Source organism: Hemicordylus capensis, chromosome 8 (assembly GCF_027244095.1).
Source record: "Hemicordylus capensis ecotype Gifberg chromosome 8, rHemCap1.1.pri, whole genome shotgun sequence".
Taxonomy (NCBI): Eukaryota; Metazoa; Chordata; class Lepidosauria; order Squamata; family Cordylidae; genus Hemicordylus; species Hemicordylus capensis.
The window spans coordinates 17,934,911-17,955,271 of NC_069664.1; the positions used below are offsets into that span (position 1 = coordinate 17,934,911).

At 46.7% G+C, this 20,361-nt stretch overlaps 1 protein-coding gene across 2 annotated transcripts in view; it reads right to left on the reverse strand.

The window, feature by feature from the left end:
• Positions 1 to 27: 27 nt before the first annotated feature.
• Positions 28 to 20,361, reverse strand: part of AEBP1 (AE binding protein 1) — a 40,046-nt gene continuing 19,712 nt past the window's right edge. For both annotated transcript variants that reach the window (XM_053269847.1, XM_053269846.1), the window contains 12 exons: positions 19,712 to 19,821; positions 18,885 to 19,024; positions 18,430 to 18,514; positions 16,662 to 16,806; positions 15,148 to 15,239; positions 14,148 to 14,271; positions 10,257 to 10,453; positions 9,408 to 9,587; positions 6,531 to 6,870; positions 4,839 to 4,978; positions 3,639 to 3,738; positions 28 to 1,758 (listed from right to left, as the gene is read on the reverse strand). In XM_053269847.1, coding sequence (XP_053125822.1) covers positions 1,166 to 1,758; positions 3,639 to 3,738; positions 4,839 to 4,978; positions 6,531 to 6,870; positions 9,408 to 9,587; positions 10,257 to 10,453; positions 14,148 to 14,271; positions 15,148 to 15,239; positions 16,662 to 16,806; positions 18,430 to 18,514; positions 18,885 to 19,024; positions 19,712 to 19,821 — 2,246 coding nt within the window. In that variant the 3' untranslated portion in view covers positions 28 to 1,165. The remainder of the gene's footprint in view (positions 1,759 to 3,638; positions 3,739 to 4,838; positions 4,979 to 6,530; positions 6,871 to 9,407; positions 9,588 to 10,256; positions 10,454 to 14,147; positions 14,272 to 15,147; positions 15,240 to 16,661; positions 16,807 to 18,429; positions 18,515 to 18,884; positions 19,025 to 19,711; positions 19,822 to 20,361) is intronic.

The following is a 20,361-nucleotide window of genomic DNA, read 5'->3' on the forward strand; positions in this document are numbered from 1 at the left end:
CCCTAAGACAACAATACAGAAATCGAGTACCTCTTTCATATAACTCACTTTATTCATATAATAAGAACTGTTGGGAAGCCAGAGATGCCTGAGGTGGCATTTGGGCCTGCCTCCTGGACCCTGCGCCTCGCAGCTTCAGTTTCCCCCTCTTGGCTGCTGGCGGCGAGAGCTTCATTCATTGTAGAAGCGTGATACCTTGTATTAGAAACTGTAACTGAAATAGTACTGAGAATGGCAGAGTGTACCCTTTAATGAAGGATGTGGTAGTTCTCATGAAATGCTGACTGTCACCTTGATGGAAAGCAAGTGCTTGTCTGGTCATGGAGCAAAAAAAAAACCTTCAGAAAAACAAGGTAAGTAAGATAATGAAGAGCAGTTCAAAACTAGCCTGGCTAGATTTTGCATAGTTAACTGATATCATTCTACTCAGCACAGGTCTTGTCCCTTTTTAAAGCCCTCCAGTTTCTCCCTCACATACACATCTGTTGCCATCCTTTGCTCCAATATTTTGAAATTTCTGTCCATTCCATCACAAAATATCTGTGTTGCACACATGAGCACAGCCTTTTCTAAAATAAAGGCTGTAATGCAGCACAGGCTTAGGGGTGTGTTGAGATCCTATTTAATGGAGTGTGTGCATCTAACTGTACTTGATTATCCACCAAGGCATATGTATTTGAATCTATGTAATGCTATCCCAGAAGACTCTGGTGGGCAGAGTTCCAGACCCCTAGATTAGGGGCCAGCTGTATGTTCCCTCTTCTTGCCTCTTTCTCAAATCCTAAGCCATACTCTAAGGAGTCCTGTAAGGGCAGAGAAAGCGAGAGTGGGGGAAGTAGAGAAAGAAGAACAACGTAATTGACCTCTGTGTATTCAGCCACAGAAGGTCTTGGCTCTTTCGCTCCTACAACCCAAAACCTTCCAAACGGCGCAGTTATGTTTTTAAGAATGCTGAGACATAACACCGAAGGCTTGTGAGAGATGGTATAAGTGCTGTGGCAGGCTGCTTAAAGCTGTGGATTTTTTTTTTTTTGGTGGGTTCTAAAAAGCAGATGACTGCCTACTGTATTATGATGATCTGATACAGCCATCCACTGAAGGGAAGAGGATGGGGTGCAGCTAGAGTGTTCATGGACCACAACTGTAGGAGGTTGGGCGGCTGTCCCTAATCACCAAAGTTCACAGTGTAAGTCTCTGCTGTGGTCATGGGGAACGCAGTGCCTGTGGTCTCCTCCACAGCATCCACCTCTGTTACTGCATCATCAGTCATCCACTCCGTCACTGTCTCTGTGTAGACCTCGGTCTCCCAAGTAGTGGTTGCTTCCGTGGTGGGAGCCTCTCTGCTCCATGGTGGGAGTGTGGTGCTGCTGAACAGAAAGGGGAAGGCTGAAGTTGGGAGAGGAGTGGTAGGAGCCGGTGTGGTGGCGGCAGCGGCGACGGCAACGTTGGTGTTCCGTAGGCGGTTGCGCATCTGCTGGCGCAGCCGGGCTCTCTGGCGCATCCTCATCCTCCAGCGCATGCGCTCCCTAGGTGTCATGGGCCGACCATCCAGGGGTCTGCCGATGGGCCTGTTCCCATTCATGGCCATGATCTCTCGGATGCGTTTCCAGTTGGACCGGGACAAGATGAAATTGCACTGGGTGGCTCCGATGTCGTAGAAGACATTGCAGGTTTTGGCGCTAGGGTTGTAGCCTTCAGCCCTGGCTGTGACACGGTATTCTCCGGGGTTCAGGATGCGCCAGTAATCCCCACCACTTGCTGAAACAGACAAGGGAGGGCAAACATTGGGCGGCAAGGCTATGCTGCTTTGCTTAATACAGGGCCTTTCCCATGCAGCATTCTCCCCACATATCTTATTTATTTAAAATATTTCGATACCGCCCAAAACTTGCATCTCTGGGTGGTTTACAATTAAATAATACAATTAAACCGTCTCTGAGAGGTTTACAATTACATAGATGGAGAATGGGTGTCTCGGGTCCAACACTGAGAAACCGATACAGAGCAAGCATTTAGGTTCAGATCCTCTGCAAAAGCGTGTAAATACTCCTTGTCTGCTGTCACTTTATTTAGCAATGTATATGAAAAAACTCCCCACCATCCCACCCCACACACAAGGTGGGAGACTAGCAAGAGGCCTTTGGGAAAGGCTGGAATAAATTTAAAGCAGTTGCTGAGGCCTTGACAAAACTAAGGTTGAGTTACAGCAAACACTTCCCAATCTACATCTGAATAAATCCAAGGAATGTGGGCTGGGTGGGACCCAATTGCTGATGCCAGGAATCCTTAACATTGGCAGAGATGAGTAACACCTGCAAACTTGAGCTTTAGTAATTTGTTGTGCCAACGCTTTGGGAACAGCAGGCAAGACCAAGCTGGACAACAGCTGCTATTCCTTTCCTTTTTGCCTATCATGTATATTAAGAGGTGCTCAGGTTGGTTTCTCTCTAATTACTCTTCACTGTTGGGATACCAAATGCCCGTGTGTTTGCTGGGTTGCTGGCAGGCCTGAGGGCCTACTGAAGTGTGGAAGACACTGAGGAGCTCAGCACTGACGAGCTGGGAATTGCTTGAAAGTCCTTGTAAAAATTGCAGCCCAGAGCAGAGGCCTACACGCAAGAGCCACTTGTTGGAGATGGCTTTAACATTGGTCCACATGACATTTGGATCCTAATGTACATCATGTGGAACTACTTAGTCTGGGCACTCAAATTTGAAAGTGGCTGCTCCTAAAGCAAGAGTCTGAGCCACAGAATTATTATTAATTACTACTACGGCATAAGGATATGTCACCTTTTCACCACTGATGGATACCAGTATCTTTCTGCTATATCTACTACATATATTTTAAAGTTTCATTTGTTGATTTGTAGTCATACCAAGTTTTGCATGCATAATCCTGTCACTTAAATTAGCTGAATGCATTACTTTTTACACGGGAATATACTGGGAGAACAGTTTAAATTGTTCTTGTTTTTGGATCAGAAGAAAAGTCATGATTTGTGATTCGAGCTCATTAAAAAATATTTGCTAACAAGAGCAAAATCGAGTCAGCTATCCAACTGTCACTTTAGTGCAAAGAACACTTTTAATGTTACAAACTGCAAAACAAATCAAATTAATTATGGAAAGAGTAATGGAAGCTTTTCTTGATAGGAGTTGCCATTCGGGGGGCCTTTATATTTGTTCTTAATTCCTATTGTGTAATCTATGCAAAGTGACTTTATCCGGTCAACAACGGCTCTCACATTCAGAAGGGGAAATGTTAGGAACATGTAGCAGCAGGTCATGTAATCTGGCCTTCAGAGGAAAGTGCAGCAAAAAATGATAATTTATAATTGTGTCTCCTGTGTTGATAGCCGAGTCTAAACAAGAGGTTAGCAAAGGCTATGCAATGTGTGTAGTACAGCCTGATACTCTGAAACTAAACAAATCTGTGTGTATGTGTGTTTTAAAAACATCTCACGTATGTTTTTACGTGCATCCTAGCCATTTGTGTAGTATCTGGGTTCCAAGCTGTCACTGGGTATGCAGTGGCCATGGGATTAACAGACTGCTTAGGTACTGGAGCCCAGTAATGGGAGAATCAGGTGGTGAGCTGGTGTCTGCCATTGTCCTGTTAGATATCTTAGGCATACCTGTCATCACGTCATGGTTGACCCCTCCAACAGAGATGGTGGCATTGGCAATGGCATCTCCCTGCTGATCTGTCACCACACCCTTGATGCCTCGATGTATCTGCGAGGAGGAGACAGCAGGTATTTAGTTTTATTGTAGGCATTGAAGACATTCATAGACTGCCTTTCCATCACGTGAATATGTTTTTATAAAAGCCATACACAATAAAAACCACCCTGCAAACTACAACACAAGGGCTGATATGCTCCACAGGGTGATGGCAGTGGAAGCAGCCCTGTGGAGATGCAAGCAAATTGAGGCTTCCTGGCAGCCTCAGCAGCAGGAGAGGCCACAATTCTCACTGCTCTCTCTTCCCCCTCCAGATGGGAGTTTTTGTCCAGGCATCTCTTCCTGAGGGCTTGGTGTGGGGAAGGGGGCTGCTCTGCATGCCAACACCAGCTGAGGCATTTGCACTGTGCATGCAGGGCCTTCTCAGTGATTGCCCCTAGAATCTGGAATGCCCTTCCCAGAGAAGCTCATACCTCCCAAACCTTTCAGTTTTCCACCACCACTTAAAGACCTTATTCTTTACCCAGGGTCCTAATTGTTCAGCTGGTTTAATGTTTGGAATCATCTGCTCTTCTAAGTGGTTCTGTTCTGGACTATTAACTGCTCTTACTATGTCTATCACCTTGGGACAGCGTGAAAGGTGATTAATACATCCTAAAAATACATAAATACAGACATAAAATACACTTTATTTACCAGAGCATTCTGGTCAGGTATACACCGCCTAGAGATTTTGATACTGGGTGGTATATCAATCAAAATAAGAGGCTTCTCCTAAGTGCTCAACACTGCTTAGGACTTTTTAGGAATTAGAGATACGAGCCCGCAGGGCATACTGGAAAGACACCCGAGCCAGAAGGCTGCTTTTTAGCCTCCTGGTCGGGGGTCTCCTCGTAAGTTGCCTCGGCGCAGCAGCACACGATCCAGTAACCCCGGTTAGAGGAGCACTCACTCTGCTAACCTGGGCTAAGAGGAGGGGTGTTTGGGGCGGTTTGCTGCCCCGAGCTGCTCAGCTCCCGTAGCACCACACGACTGCCAAGAAGCAGGTTAGGCTGCCTTAGCCCACTTTTTTGGCGGTGGTGAGAATCGCCTCCCCTTTCTATTTTCCTTTATCCACAGCCCCATCACCCCTGCCACCTACGGCTCTATACCTGCTCCATGAATGTCAGTAATGACTCCTTGTTGTTTTCCCACTCTTGTGGCAATTCGTTTTCATGGGGAAACTTGTCACACCCTGGGTAGATGGAGAGCTCCAGGCAGTTGGAGTGGAGGTAGCTGAAATCATTCATGCCTGCAAGAGCAGAGGGAGAAGAACATCATACCGGTCACACAATGCAGAATCCGCTTACGGCCCTGCTGCCTTCAAATATGGCAAGGGCGGCTGCTTTAAAGTGTGCCGTCGAGTCGGCGTCAACTCCTGGCGACCACAGAGCCCTGTGGTTTTCTTTGGTAGAATGCAGGAGGGGTTTACCATTGCCTCCTCCCACACAGTATGAGATGATGCCTTTCAGCATCTTCCTGTATCGCTGCTGCCCAATAGAGGTGTTTCCCATAGTCTGGGAATAACATACCAGCGAGGATTCGAACTGGCAACCTCTGGCTTGCTAGTCAAGTCATTTCCCCGTTGCGCCCAGCTGCCGCTTTAAAAAGAGGCATTAGACAAAATTCTTGAAGATCAGTTGGAAGACCGTAGCTATCACAGCTAAATAGGCCTTCATGTTCAGAGTGTATGTCACTGCCAGCTAGTTGCTGGTAGTAATATCAGTAAATGAGGTTTTGCTTCAAGTTCTAACTTAGGAAGACGCTGGATTAGATTCCACCAAGGAGCAGGGCCTTTCAGCTACAGCTCCCAATCATCACTTTTCCTCTAAAGGCAATCTGGAGGCAAGTAATGATCCTCTCTTGCTTTTGGAAATCAGAACATGTCTATTGCTGCTGGCAGTTTATTTGGTCAGGTTTGTTTTTGTTTTTATTGCTGATTCTAAGATTATTATTTTTTTAATGTTTGTTTATTTATACACCTCTTTGAGAGCTTTAATAACAATTTTATTTGTTAGCTGCTACCTCAAAATTGTTCTCTGGGTGGCTGCACAGACACTTTGCTGCCTAGAGTCACATTCCATGACATTTAGAAGCCTACACAGGGTGGGTTGGGGGAGGTCCTCAGAACTGTGAATTTGACAGTACTGTTGCAGAAGAGCAGAATATTCATAGGCGAAGACTCTGTGGGGAGTAGCAGTGGAGTCTGCAGATGCAGCGTTGGCAGGGGGCACATAGGAAGCTGCCATATACTGAGTCCAACCATAGGTCCATCTAGCTCAGTATTGTCTACACAGACCGGCAGCGGCTTCTCTAAGGCTGCAGGCAGGAGTCTCTCTCAGCCCTGTCTTGGAGATGCCAGGGAAGGAACTTGGAGCCTTCTGCATGCACATGCATGCATACAAGCAAGCAAATAAATGCTCTTTCCAGAGTGACTCTATCCCCTAAGGGGCATATCTTCCAGTGCTCACACTTCTAGTCTCCCATGCATATGCTACCAGGGTGGACCTGGCTTAGCTAAGGGGAGAAGTCATGTTTGCTACCACAAGACCAGCTCTCCTCTCCTAATGGGTGCACTTGATCAGGGTCTAAAGGAGCCTGGACAACTCACTCTACTTTTCTCATTGTTACTGGTCACTTTTTACTTCATCTAACATAAGATAACTGTTGTGTAACTTGGATTTTTGAACTGCCCAATGTTACTTTAGAATGGCACTTTGTTTTTTTTTTAAAGCAAAAAGGATTGCATGTTTTGTGTCTGGTTGCACGTAAGAAAAAAGCCCTGGCCCCATCTCAGTGCTTACTGCCCACACGTGGATGCCACTTGGCGCCACTGACAATCCCCATTCCATTGGTCATATCCTGAGAATGGCAACCCCCGCGGAAGGTCTCCGTCATGGTGAGGTGGGCCGAGGCATAGGAAATGGCCAGCCAGCGGAAGATGGCATGGTCTGGTGTCTCCTTGGTGTCTGGGTTGTCTTCCTCGTAGTCATTCTGGACTGGAGGAGCCACTTCATTTTCATTGACAGGGCGAGCCATGTCAAAGGGGTAGGAGACCAGTTTCTCCCCACCATGGAAGTTGGCCCCAAGAACAAAAGGAATCTTCTCCATCCAGGCCATTATAGCTCGCACCTCTACTGCCAGCTGAAAAAAAGAGGGGAGAGTTAGGCATCCTGGTGTGAGTCAAGCAAGGCTGCAATGGATGCGTTGCTCCGTCTGGAGCAGGGGTTCTCAACGTTGGGTCCCCAGATGTTATTGGACTTCAGCTCCCATAATCCACTGCCCCAGTGGCCTTTGGTTGGGGATTATGGGAGTTGAAGTCCAATAACATCTGGGGACCCAACGTTGAGAACCCCTGATTCTGGAGCACAGATTTGCCCCATCAAATAATTACACAAGAACAGGACTATCAGAACTGGGTGGGGTTATCCTTATTTAATCTTAATTAACTTAAATTTGCATAGTCCTGCCCCTGGAGCGGCAGAGGAAGTATAACCCATGAGATGACCTCATTCAGCAGTGGTGGCGGGGGGAGGGAAGCTCTTTTCTTGGTGCCATAAGGACATTAAGGTCAGCACCAAGTGAACCTTCCCAAGACGGTGCTACAACTCAAAAGGCTTTCTAACAGGTTCCCTTCTGTCTAACTTTAAAAAGGCATGGGTATATCAAGAAACAACAGAGAAAAATTTAGGATAGGGACATTTTTGGTTATGAAGGGCGATGTTGCTTCCTAAAAGCAGTAGCGCCACAGACTTCACCTACCTAATCCATCAAAGAGTCTGCTTGGTTCAGAATAGTTTTCATAAGATTATTACTATCCTGCAGTCACTATGACTGTGAGCAGGACAGGATGCTTAAAGGAAGTAAGGGGTAACTTAAAGACAGCACTAATTATAAGCAGGTAAATCCTCTGAACTTAATAACTGTTTTTATTCAAGTTTTTTTTTAATGCTAACAATACACAGATGCTAAAATAAACATACATTTGGGCTTGGCAACAAGGTGATGGATGTTTCTGCTGACAAAATCACTGAATTTCCATCCATTTATTTGAAACCGAACCTGGAAATGCAACAGCTCTGTCTAGTGAGGAAGGCTGGCTACAGTCCTGGAATCGGGTAAAAAAATCCCATACCATGCAGTCGCAGCGTCCCATGAGTGTTTTGCACACTGTGGATGTTGCTGCATGTTACTGCATGTTTCAAATGCAGGTTGCTCAATGCAGGGCTTGTGGAAATACCCAAGTTGTGTGGAGTGAGTTGTGCGATGGCACAGCCATTATTTCCAATGGCCACGCGATCATGGAACGCTGTAGCACAATTTGGGCATTTGCACTCTTGTGCAACTTGCAGGAGAAAGATGGGTGCTTTCGAGATGTGGTGTTGAAGGTGACTGTTGCGTATCCCATGGACAGCGAGAATCATGAATAAGGAAGTTTTAGATTGAGTTAAACCGATAATATCACTAGAAGCCAAGATTACTAAACAAAGACTGACATATTTTGGTCATGTCATATGAGCGGATTCACTTGAAAAGACATTTATGCTGGGAATGATCAGCAGGAGGAGGAGACGGGGACGGCCTTGTACTCGGTGGCTGGATATTATTAAAAATGGCACCGGAATGACCATGGTGGAATTAAAGGAAGCTGAATGAGATAGGATGGCATGGAGTACATTGATCCACAGAGTGACTGAGTGTCAGACACGAGTGAATGGATAAGAAGAAGAAGCAGCAACTTGCATTTGGATCATGCAGCAGTGCATAAAACACCCATCACCTTCCGGCTTCACACCTTTTTATTGCTGTTACTCTATGGACCTGCATTCTATTGCTATTTTCTTTGGTCATGAGACATCCTTATACATTTATTGTACACCCTGCTAACTTGGTAAAGAGGCACCTTTTAACGTGGTGATTCTCTTTATTTAGCAGAGGGAGAGTAACTGGCCCTCTCCACCCCCAGCACAGTACCTCCAGTGACTGTTGCTGGTGTCTGGCTTGTGTTTCTTTTTAGATTGTGAGCCCTTTGGGGACAGGGATCCATCTTATTTGTTTGTTATTTCTTTGTGTAAACCCCCCTGAGCCATTTTTGGAAGGGCAGTATAGAAATCGAATAGAAGCGAAAACATAAAAACCTAGATCTGACTAAAAAGATTTAAAATACAAGCATAAAAAAAGGTACAAAATACAAAGAAGCAGCAGTAGAGACAATCATATAAAAGCCTGGGCAAAAAGCCAAGATTGCAAACGCTTTCTAAAAACTGTGATGGAGACCGAGGAGCAAATAGCCACCAGGAGAGCATTCCAGAGTCTGGGGGCAGCAACAGAGAAGGCCCTGTCCCGCATGCACAGCAGCCGAACCTCCCTCATTGTCGGCACCCGGAGAAGAGCCCCCTCAGATGACCCGGTCAAGTGGGCAGCAACCCTCGGGAGCAGGTATCCTGGGCCCAAACCATTAAGGGCTTTAAAGGCTGTAGCTACTCCCTCTGACCTTCTGTGGCCCTGGGAGTATACAGGCTTTCTGGGAATGAGAAGAGAACGCCCTAGTCCTCCTGCCTACCCAGCTCCAGTGTACAGAGAAATGCTGGGTTTACCCGAAGAGAGCCATGCATTCAAAAGGGTCTCCTTGAAGCCTCCTGGTGCCTAAGCAAGCTAGCAAGGAAACCACCGGTACTTACTGTGGCATCCTCTGCGAGGTAGTGGTCAGGGATGGGGATATGATGGTTAGCGACTTTGTGCGGCACCAATTTCCTCTCCTCTGCAGCCCAGAGGATGCTGTTGAGATCAGGGAAGTTCTCGAAGATGTCGTACCCCTCCTCATTCCAGTGCCCCAGGGCCCAGTTCCCCAGCTCAGAGCCCTGCAAAGAAGGAGAGAAAGCGGTGGGGGGCATCATTATTCCCATCAGTGTCAGAACATTTATTTGAGGGGTTTCCGAAAGTCACAAAGGCTTTCAAAGGATGCCTCTGAGTACCAGTTGCAGGGGAGTAACAGCAGGAGAGAGGGAATGCCCTCAGCTCCTGCCTGTGGCTTCCAGTGGCACCTGGTGGGCCACTGTGCGAAACAGGATGCTGGACTAGGTGGGCCTTGGGCCTGATCCAGCAGGGTTGTTCTTATGTTCTTAAGAAAGAAAAGCATTCATCTGTTTTGTTCTGTTTTTATGTACTCAAACCCCTCTGGCAGTCTAACCTCTCACCCCGCCCCCCTCGTCAAAGCCTGATCTCTTTCATAGGAATACTGAGTCCGACCATTGGTCCATCTAGCTCAGTATTGTCTACACTGACTGGCAGCGGCTTCTCCAAGGCTGCAGGCAGGAATCTCTCTCAGCCCTATCTTGGAGATGCTGCCAGGGAGGGAACTTGGAGCCTTCTGCTCTTCCCAGAGTGGCTCCATCTCCTAAGGGGAATCTCTTACAGCGTTCAGCTCACACATCAGCTCTCCCATTCAAATGCAACCAGGGTGGGCCCTGCTTAGCTAAGGCGACAAGTCATGCTTGCTACCACCAGACCAGCTCTCCTCTCCATCTCACCATTTGGCTGGCAATCTCGTAGCCGTCGGGGTTGAGGGAGGGAACAAGGTGAATGCGGGTCTCCATCACCAAGTTCCGCACACGGGGGTTCCCATCCTTGTATTCTTTGCAGAGAAACTGCATCAACATTAGCAGCAGCTCACGGCCCAAAACCTCGTTACCATGGATTCCTGCAGTATAGCGGAACTCGGGCTCCCCTGCAAGAAGCAACACAAAACATGCCGGTAGCACTCCGTTAGAAAAGGGCTAACTTCATTAACAGAATACTATTTACATGCTGCCTTTCAACAGAGGGGTTCTCAAAGCGGTTCACAAAGGGGGAAATAATCGCAGAATGAAATATGGTTCCCTGTTCTCAAAGGGCTCACAGTCTCATAAGAAACATAAAGGAAACATGTTTCAGCAGCTACTGGAGAGATGCTGTCCTGGGGTGGAATAGAGACAATTGTCCTCCCCTCTGCTAAATATAAGAGAACCTCTTTCTTAAAAGATCCCTCTTTGCCTAGTTAGCAGGGGTTCATTATCTTCATGGTGTAACTTCACTAAGGTATCCCCAGACTAGTCTAGGCGCTTTCCAGCTTAGCCACTCAACAGCAGCAAAATGCTTCCATTCAGGCAAATTGCTTTCAAAACGTAAACAGCAGAGGGAGCAGTCTCATGGAAATGAACAACCCAGAAAAAAACAGCAACTTTTAAACGCTGGATATACGACGGCACGTCATAGCATTATATCGCAGCGATTATATTCGAAATGAGGCATTGGAAACATGAACAGCACCCTGCTGTCCACATAGGGACTGCAGTGTCACAGCACAGGAGGTGTGGAAGCACACTTCAAAGATTCACTGTGACCCCATTGCAGGGTGTAATCTGGAAAGCACCCTGGAGTCATTCATTCATTGTCACTCTCTTCTTCTTCCTTTTTACAGAAAATCCAGATCACAGCACTGCCAACCTGTTCCATTCCAGGGTTTTCTGTGTAGCTCTCCTGCATTTTCTATTGGCACCAATGGAAACTCCCCCCACCCAGCCACCAAAAGAAACAACATGCACGTATGAATATGACAAATATTTATATTCCACTTTTCAACAAAAGTTCCCAAAGCGGTTTACATAGATACAAACAAACAAACAAACAAATAAAATGGCTCCCTGCCCTCAAAGTTTTCACAATCTAAAAAAGAAACATATGATAGACACCAGCAACAGCCACTGGAGAGATGCTGTTCCAGGGATGGATAGGGCCAGTTGCTCTCCCCCTGCTAAAGAAAGAGAATTGCCACTTTGAAAAGGTGCCTCTTTGCTTGATTAGCAGGGGACCCGTGTTGCACATTGCTCCAGAGAAACAGCTTATGAATGCGACGAATATTTATATACCGCTTTTCAATAAAAATTCCTAAAGCACTTTACAGAGATATAAATAAATAAATTAGATGTACTGGGGTGAGCAATCTAGATACCTGTTAACTCCTGCTAATTTGGCAAAGAGTCACCTTTTAACGTGGTGATTCTCTTTTATTTAGCAGGGGGAGAGTAACTGGCCCTATCCACCCCCAGCACAGGACCTCCAGTGACTGTTGCTGGTGTCTATCTCGTGTTTCTTTTTAGATTATGAGCCCTTTGGGGACAGGGATCGTCTTATTTATTTATTATTTCTCTGTGTAAACCGCCCTGAGCCATTTTTGGAAGGGCGGCATAGAAATCGAATGAATGAATGAATGAATGATTGGGGCCACAGAAAGAGTAGAGTTTACAATGCCTTTTCCCCCCTTGCTGTGGTTCCAATCTGGTTTGCACACATCCATGGGTGCTACTGGCACCCATGCAAAGTTTCACCTCCCTGTGACACTACCCTCTGCCACAGTTCTGAGCTGGTTCTGATCCCTGCACATGCTATTTACCAAAAAGTGGGAGGGAAATTGGAAAAAACCATGCATTAAATGTAACGTCTTGTTTGACCCGAAGAGAACTGGACGTTGAATATTTTAATTGGTTGTAGATCATAATTGTTTTAATTTATTATTTATTTAATAAATTTGTACGCCACCCACTACCAAAGTCTCTGGGCAGTTTACAACATAAAATGACCCAAACATTTTAATCACTTTTATCCTGTTTTTGTAATTGTTGTATTTTAACTGATGCATGCTGCCTAGGGATGCCCATATCTGGCGGTATAGAAATATGACAGATCAATAAGTACCTAAATAAAAAGATCCGACAAAAAAGGGGGTTAAGTTTATAATAAATCCTGAAATAACACATGGGTTCCAAAGAGCTGGGAGGGTAGGGAGAAGAGTATTTTGTGCCAATATTTATACGAGGCCAAGAGGATGGATGTGGGTGAGCACAGATATTTGAGTGTAATATCAATCCCAGACATCATCATGGAAATGTTGACACAGGTGGAGGCAAAGCAAATAACTGAAGGCAGTTAACAAAACTCATGAATGCCAATCTGATTTGGGGGAGGACAAATTTCGTCCAAGTAACATTCCCTTGTTTTTGGAAGAGACAGTTTGGTTTGTAGAAGAACTAATATGCTTACATGGTTCAGTCCCAAGACTTGCTGTGCCAGCAAATACACGCTTGGAAGGGGACATATTCCAGCAGTTTGGGGAGGAGAACAAGATCTGGAACTCAAGAGGAAGCAAGAGGCTCAAAGCCTCTTTCAACAGTTCTGACCAGAACTGGAGCCCCCGCCCAAGAATTAAAGTTATAAAAAGGTGGGATATCAATGACTGATTTCCAACATCATGTGAGGCTTGGCCCTCCTGAGTTAGTGTCTCATCATACCAGTGGCTGAAACTATGGCCAAAAGAATGAAACAAAGTGATTGTGGTTGACTGGTGGGTTCTTTGGGCTTCAGTGGGTGATGGCAGCAGAGGCAGAGGACTCCTTTATCATTGCTAGTGGAGGCACAGGCCACTCCCATCAATAATACATAGGCAGATACACAGGAAGCTGCCATATACTGAGTCAGACCCTTGGTCCATCTAGCCTAGTATTGCCGACACAGACAGGCAGCAGCTTCTCCAACGTTGCAGGTGGGAATCTCTCTTAGCCCTATCTTGAAGATGCTGCCAGAGAGGGAACCTGGAGCCTTCTGCATGCAAGCACGCAATGCTCTTCCCAGAATGGCCCCGCCCCCTATCTTACAGTGCTCACACATGTTTCCCATGTGTGAACCAGGGTGGACCCTGCTTAGCAAAGGGGACAATTCATGCTTGCTACCACAAGGCACAGCGGGAAATGACTTGACTAGCAAGCCAGAGACTGCCAGTTCGAATCCCCACTGGAATGTTTCCCAGACTATGAGAAACACCTATATCGGGCAGCAGCGATATCGGAAGGTGTTAAAAGGCATCATCTCATACTGCGCGGGAGGAGGCACACTTTTACATTATTTTACCACAAGACCAGTTCTGCAGGGTTCCAGCTGTTGCTTTCCCCCTCGCCGGTCCCCCCCACCCCCAGTCTACCTGAAGATGCCAGGAGGGTAGAGTTTCTGAATGCTAAGCAGATGCCCCACCACTCAGCTAAGGCCCCATCCCCAAAACATGAAACATAGGAAGCTGTCGTCTACTGAGCCAGACCATTGGTCCATATACTTCAGCACTGTTTACTCTGACTGACAGCTCTCCAGAAAACAAAGCCTGTTCGCCAGGGTTGGAGGTGATGCTAAAGGCCGAGCTGAAAACCTCTGTACTGATTTTAAAGTATTTATGACAGTTTGTAGTTTTGAAACTTGTATTGTTGTTAACTGTTTTCAAGGTGGGTTTTTTTTGTTTTTAGATGAGTGTGTTAAGAAGTGTGATCTAACATATCACAAAGTTGATGGACACTTTTAATACATTTGTTTGGGCTCAGGCTATCGAGAGGGTCACTCACCTAACTCATGTTCTCCTGGATTGTCAGAAATTTCCATGGCATAGATCTTAAGTCCTCGGGAACTCTTGCCAATATTGTAGATGCGGGTGATGGTGGGACATTCCTCATTCACCACTTTCATAAGCTGGAGGGAGACAAAGCATCGTAACTACTTGCCCACCTAGCCAAGGATCTTCTGAAGGAGAAGCCAAAGAGCAAGATGGAAACTGAGGGTAGAACTAAACAGTAGGGTAACTTCTTGTAAGGAGTGACTTCCGCAAATGATGCCAAGAACCCTGGCATCCAGACTAAGAAAGTATGGGTATGAAGTAAGGGAGGCCACCTTAAGTGGCGCAGCGGGGAAATGTTTGACTAAGAAGCAGAAGGTTGCCGGTTCGAATCCCCACTGGTACTGCATTGGGCAGCAGCGATACAGGAAGATGCTGAAAGGCATCATCTCAGACTACACAGGAGATGGCAATGGTAAACCCCTCCTGTTTTCTACCAAAGACCACCACAGGGCTCTGTGGGCACCAGGAGTCGAAATCGACTTGACAGCACACTTTCTGACATGGGAAGTGCATATATGACATGGGAATTGCATGGGAAATGCATTGTTAAATGAGGCTGTATGGAAACCAGGAAAAGTATTACATGGGAAACTGTTGCGCAATCCATATTCAGCAGTGGGAAAACAGAACATTCCTAACAACTACAAGTGGTTTGCAGGAGGGGTTAAGGGGGAAGATAGCTTGTGTCCCCCTCACTCGCCCTCATCAAAGAAAGAAGCACGCATTAAGATGATCAGCAAAACCAGGCACCCAGGCATGTCGGGTTTTATTGGTAGGCAGATTCCGGGCATACTGTTGTGTTCAAACTGGGAGTCTCTTCAGTTACTGGGAATGGTTCTGGGACTGAGAAACTGTTCAGTTTTCTCTCTCTCTAACTTATACATAACCAAAGGCTCGGGAAAGCAGCAAATGCTAATGCTGACAATCTGCTTTAACATACATATATTCACCTGTCTCATGTCCTTGTAGTTGTGATGGCGGAAATCCAGGTTGTCCACCGATGTCATTACTTCGTTTTGCAGGCTGTAATAGCTGTGGATGCCTGCAAAAGGGGGGTTTATTGAGGACTCTGTGAGGGATTTGCAAGAGTTTTGAGCTCGGATGTGGGAAACCCAGCTTCAAACCCCAACTCAGCAATGAAACTCCGTAAGGCAGTTCTTACGAGCAGCCGAAGCTAGCCTGGGTTACAACTGCCCATGTGGAATGCCAGGACCCTGGTGCTCTCACCACTCAGCCTAACCCTGCTTTTCGCCCCGGCTCTTAGCCAAGGTTAAGGGCATGAGCAGCCCGACCAGACACAGAGATGGATGCCTAGAGTGTCCGTCTGACAGGGGAATCATCCAATGCACTGTGCTTAGCGTGCAGTGCATTGTGGGATTCCCAGAGGCCAGGACGCATTGGCAAGATGTCCAGCTCCCAGGAGTGCTGTTCATGTGCACATGGCCAGGCAGGCAAGGAGATCTTTTGGGGGGAAGGCGGGTACAGCACAGCCTTCCCCCCACCCGCCCTCTCAGTCATGTGAATAGCCTTCCTGGGTGGCCTCGGGCTAGTACCATCTCTCAGCCCTGATCTGTCACACAGGTAGGGCTGCTGGAAGGCTATATCATCCTTCCAAGCTCCTTGAAGGGTGGAATACAAACATAATATATACATCAACTGACTTCCATGCCTGCTCCTGAGTCTCACCAGAAAAATGCTCGTCGTTCAGAACTGTGCAACTCATTTCCCTGATGAAAGCCTTCTCCACAGTCTGTTGCTTTGGATGTTCTAAGCCTAGCTTCTATATATCAACAGCTCTGCCAGCGTGTTACATTGGGGGTATGCTTCCCCAGTTCTAAAGTCCAACACACTGAAATAAAGCCTGATAATCAACAGCACAATCTGAGCCTATGTGAATTGGATTTTACACGTTTTCAGTAGGGAAATACAGATCAAAACATCTGGTGCAGCGTTACGTGACTAGAACACTGCACTGAGGGCTGCTGCCCCACAGCAAAATGGGAGATTTTTGGCAACCCAACTTAACAAGCCTGACCTTTGCCTGAGGGGGCTAACTTAATAAAGATGACTTTTGCTGCCACCCAAGAGATGTTTTGTAGGGGGATTTTTCTTAGTGAGGGGAGCCACACTAACTTAATGACACTGACCTTTGCCTGAGAGGGTCACTTAATGAAGGTCACCTTTGTGCCACCTGATATTTTGTGGGGCGGCAGCATACCTCCTTGCCGCCCCATTGCCCTCTTCTTCCGGATATGACCAGAAGTTTCTGACGCGCCTGTGTGTGTGTGTGTGTGTGACGTGTGCATGCCTGTATCAGCGCACGCAGGCGCATCAGCAACTTCCGGTTATAACCGGAAGAGGAGGGCAACGGGGCGGCAGGAAGGTACGCTGTTGCCCCAGTGGGCTGCTAAAAAACCCAACGCTGGCAGGGGAAAAGCGGAGGGAGGGGTAAGTCCATGCTTACTGGAGAGAGGGCAGCCCAGTACTTCCAGCCTCATGCAGAGGCTACCATTCCAGGTCAGTGGATAGACACGAATGAAGCGGGCAACTTTGGGCTCTGGGAATTCAGTCATCACCGGGGTATCCTTGTCAACATTTCCATAGAAAAGCTGCAAGACAGAACATTTGCAAACTGAACCAGTTGGGACCAATACCCAGACGAACATCTCCTGTGTGGCTTGGTGGTTGCCCTGCGAGGAGAGCTGGTCTTGTGGGAGCAAGCATGACTTGTCCCCTTAGCTAAGCAGGGTCTGCCATGGTTGCATATGAAAGGGAGACTAGAAGTGTGAGCACTGCAAGATGCTCCTCAGGGGATGGAGCTGCTCTGGGAAGAGCATCTAGGCTCCAAGTACCCTCCCTGGCAGCATCTCCAGGATAGGGCTGAGAGAGATTTCTGCCTGCAACCTTGGAGAAGCCGCTGCCAGTCTGCGTAGACAATACTGAGCTAGATAGACCAATGGTCTGACTCAGTATATGGCAGTTTCCTATGTTCCTATGCAATGGTATCCTTATATTTCCCCATATTTCCATCCTCTGGGTCCTCTTGACACCACCCATTTGTCAATGCCACCCTACTAGGGATGCCTGCCCCTGGCAAACATGCATAGCCTATAGCTATGGCCATAGGGCACAGGAAGATAGGGTGGGTGGCAGTGTTCTCTGTAACAGGGATTCCCAGAGGTTGTTGACTACAACTCCCATAATTGTGGGATTATGGGAATTGCAGTCAACATCATCTGGGAATCCCTGTTACAGGTAACACTGGTGGGTGGGTGACTGGCCCATATACTAAAGCTCTGGAATTACCAACTCTGACTGAAGATTCTACACCCCACCCCCCAACTGGCCTTTATTTTTCACAATACCAAGCCATTAAAAACTCAGGGGTTTTTTCAGATCCATGCAGATTCCTGGAGACCCCAGGCCAGTTCAGGAGGGTTAGAAACCCTAACTAAAGCTATGAAATAAAGCGTCAAAGTGCCAGCTACTGCTAGGGTTTAGTACCACTAGCGCTTTTTGGACAATGCCACTTACTAACACTGCTAGTGTGGTGCCACAACCCTGAGGACAGAGATCACTGGTGCACAGTGTGTTTGTGACTTGTAAGTGTCAGATGCATCAGTTCAGCCTGCTGGTCACAAAGCCCCCTATCTAGAAATGCTTTATAACCACCCTGGTGATCCCACAGCCTCTAAAACCTGGGAAGGCTCTAGCCCGATTCAGATATTATGCTGTACAGGCGTACACTTGTGCATGTGTTTCTATTAGTGACTGTACCTGTGTTCATTTTAAAAAATGAACTTGGATACAAGCCCTTCTAATGCATGGAAATTTGTGCATGGAATGCACAGAAGTGTATTTCCGTACCTGCATTCAACATAACATGTGAATGACGGTACCTGTGTACACTGTACATTCGTTGTACAAGTGTTGAACATAACGTGTGAATGGGCCTTCTTTGAAGTGGGAATAGATGGCTTTAAATTCCACACACAGCCCCTCAACTCCTATCACTCCCTTCCAAAATCCCAAACCATCAAAGATCTCTGCTGCTCTTTCCACATCAACCAAACCCTGAACAGGAATCCCAACATCCCATCAGCAGTTCATGATGCCCAGCCCCGGAGAAAGGTATCAACAGTCATGGCAATTAAAGAGACAGCTATATCACCACAGGTGCCGAGGGGGCTTTCCAGAGCCCTCCCAACTCCAGAGGAGAAGCAAGGATGTACCATTTCCTCGTAACCGTTGCTGTACATGACCCAGTTCTGGCTGTCGTTGCTGAAGCCCACATAGAAAGTGGTGACAAAGTCATCGCTGTAGGAAACAAAAGAAGATGGGGTGGGATCTGTGGGGCATAATGGCAGGCACAACATTCAGTATCCCAATGTCTTCTTTTTTAATACACTGTACAATCCTAGCCCTTATGATTGTGTAGGCAAGCTTAGAAGGAAACAGACGATGCTAAGGGAGAGCTCAAAAGCCTTCCAGAGATCAGAGGACAGGGTTGCAGTGCCTAAGCATTAACTTGCCACTTCCCATGATTACAGCAGGAGCAGAATAAATTATGCAAAAGAGCAGCTTAATGTGCATATTCTATACAGGCTCACAGGCTCCACGCACCCTCCTCCCCTTTCCTTTCCCCTGCCTCCCTGCCCCTGGTTTCTTTAGCTTCACCAGCACATACTGGATGAGAGAATCACGGCCCTGGGTGATGACCCCTGTGAACTTAGTCGTCCTCCGAGTGTCCACCTGGATCCACTGTACGCGGCTCTCATCTTCTGCACACCAAGCACCATCGAAGTAATCATCCTCATTGGACCCTGCCTGGAAGGGAAACCATAGAGGAGAATAGATGTCTATAGCAATCTTTAAGATCGTTCTGAGATTCTGCCCTGGGTGTCTTCATATTCAGAGCTTAGGTGGGTGGCAACCAAGGACAGGTCCTTTTCTGTGCTGGCACCCTGATTGTGGAATAACCTCCCAAAAATATTCATTTGATACATTCCCCTCTGACTTTGTGGCACCCAATCAAACCTGTTTCATTTTCTTGAGGATTCAGCAGTTTTTCTGGCCCCCTTTTCTTTCTTTTTTATTTTACTGCGACTGCTATTTCTTTACTGAACTGAATGGTTGGATAGATTTTAGTCTGCTTTTACTTGGATTTTATTGCTATTTTATTTTATCCGGTGCCATAAGCTGCCTTGAGGCTTGGTAGCAGAGAGATGGGATATTAAAGTTTTAAATAAATATAGCTAGCAACCTTCCATTTTTCAGATTGCAAGCCTGCAGGCAGACCTTGCTCTTTTTAAAATTTATTGCGCAGTGCCTAGCTGAAATGCTTTATAAACAAAATAAGAATAAGAATGTTCTTATTTCTGTTGCTATTATTATTGCGAATACTATCAAATCCAGAAGTTCAGAAAGAATAGCCCGTTAGATATTCCCAGTAGCCTGGGAGTGGTGTCAAGCAGCGGAACAACTAAAGCGCGATGCAGAAAGGTTGTCGATTACCTGCATGTTGAGACGCCCGCGCTGGGCTCCCAAACCGTGGCGCAGCATGGAGGAAGCGAAGATCTGATCATCCTCAACCCGGTGAGATTCCACTCCAATGGGAGGACACTCTGCAATGCAGAAGAGGCAGACAACTTCACACATGCACCTTTGTCACTTGATGGCTGCATCATCACCATCAAGTGAGGACCTGCATGTATGGAACAACCATCACAGATACGGAAGTTTTGTCATGTCATGTCATGTCATGTCATGTCATGCAAAACATTTTTAATTAGGTGGAGTCGTTTGTACATTCAGCTGAGAGCCATTAGGTGACAAGATGTTGCGCAATGCTCAATTCTGCCTCTATTGCTCTATTCTACCCCAAATACTGCCCCAATTAACCATTCTGCCCCAAATAACTAAATAAATTCTGCCCCAAATTGATTGATTCTGCCCCAAATCCTGCTGAAGATTCTTTCCCGCCTGCTATTTGAGTCATCATTTGCCCTTAAGAACATCAGGACAAGAACCAGACCACTGATAGATTCAGAGCAAAGGTCCCTCTAGACCAGCATCCTCTTTCCAATAACAGGCAACCAGATACCTCTGGAATGTCCAAAGGCTGGGCATAAGGGCAATAACTTTTACCCACTGTTTGATATCCA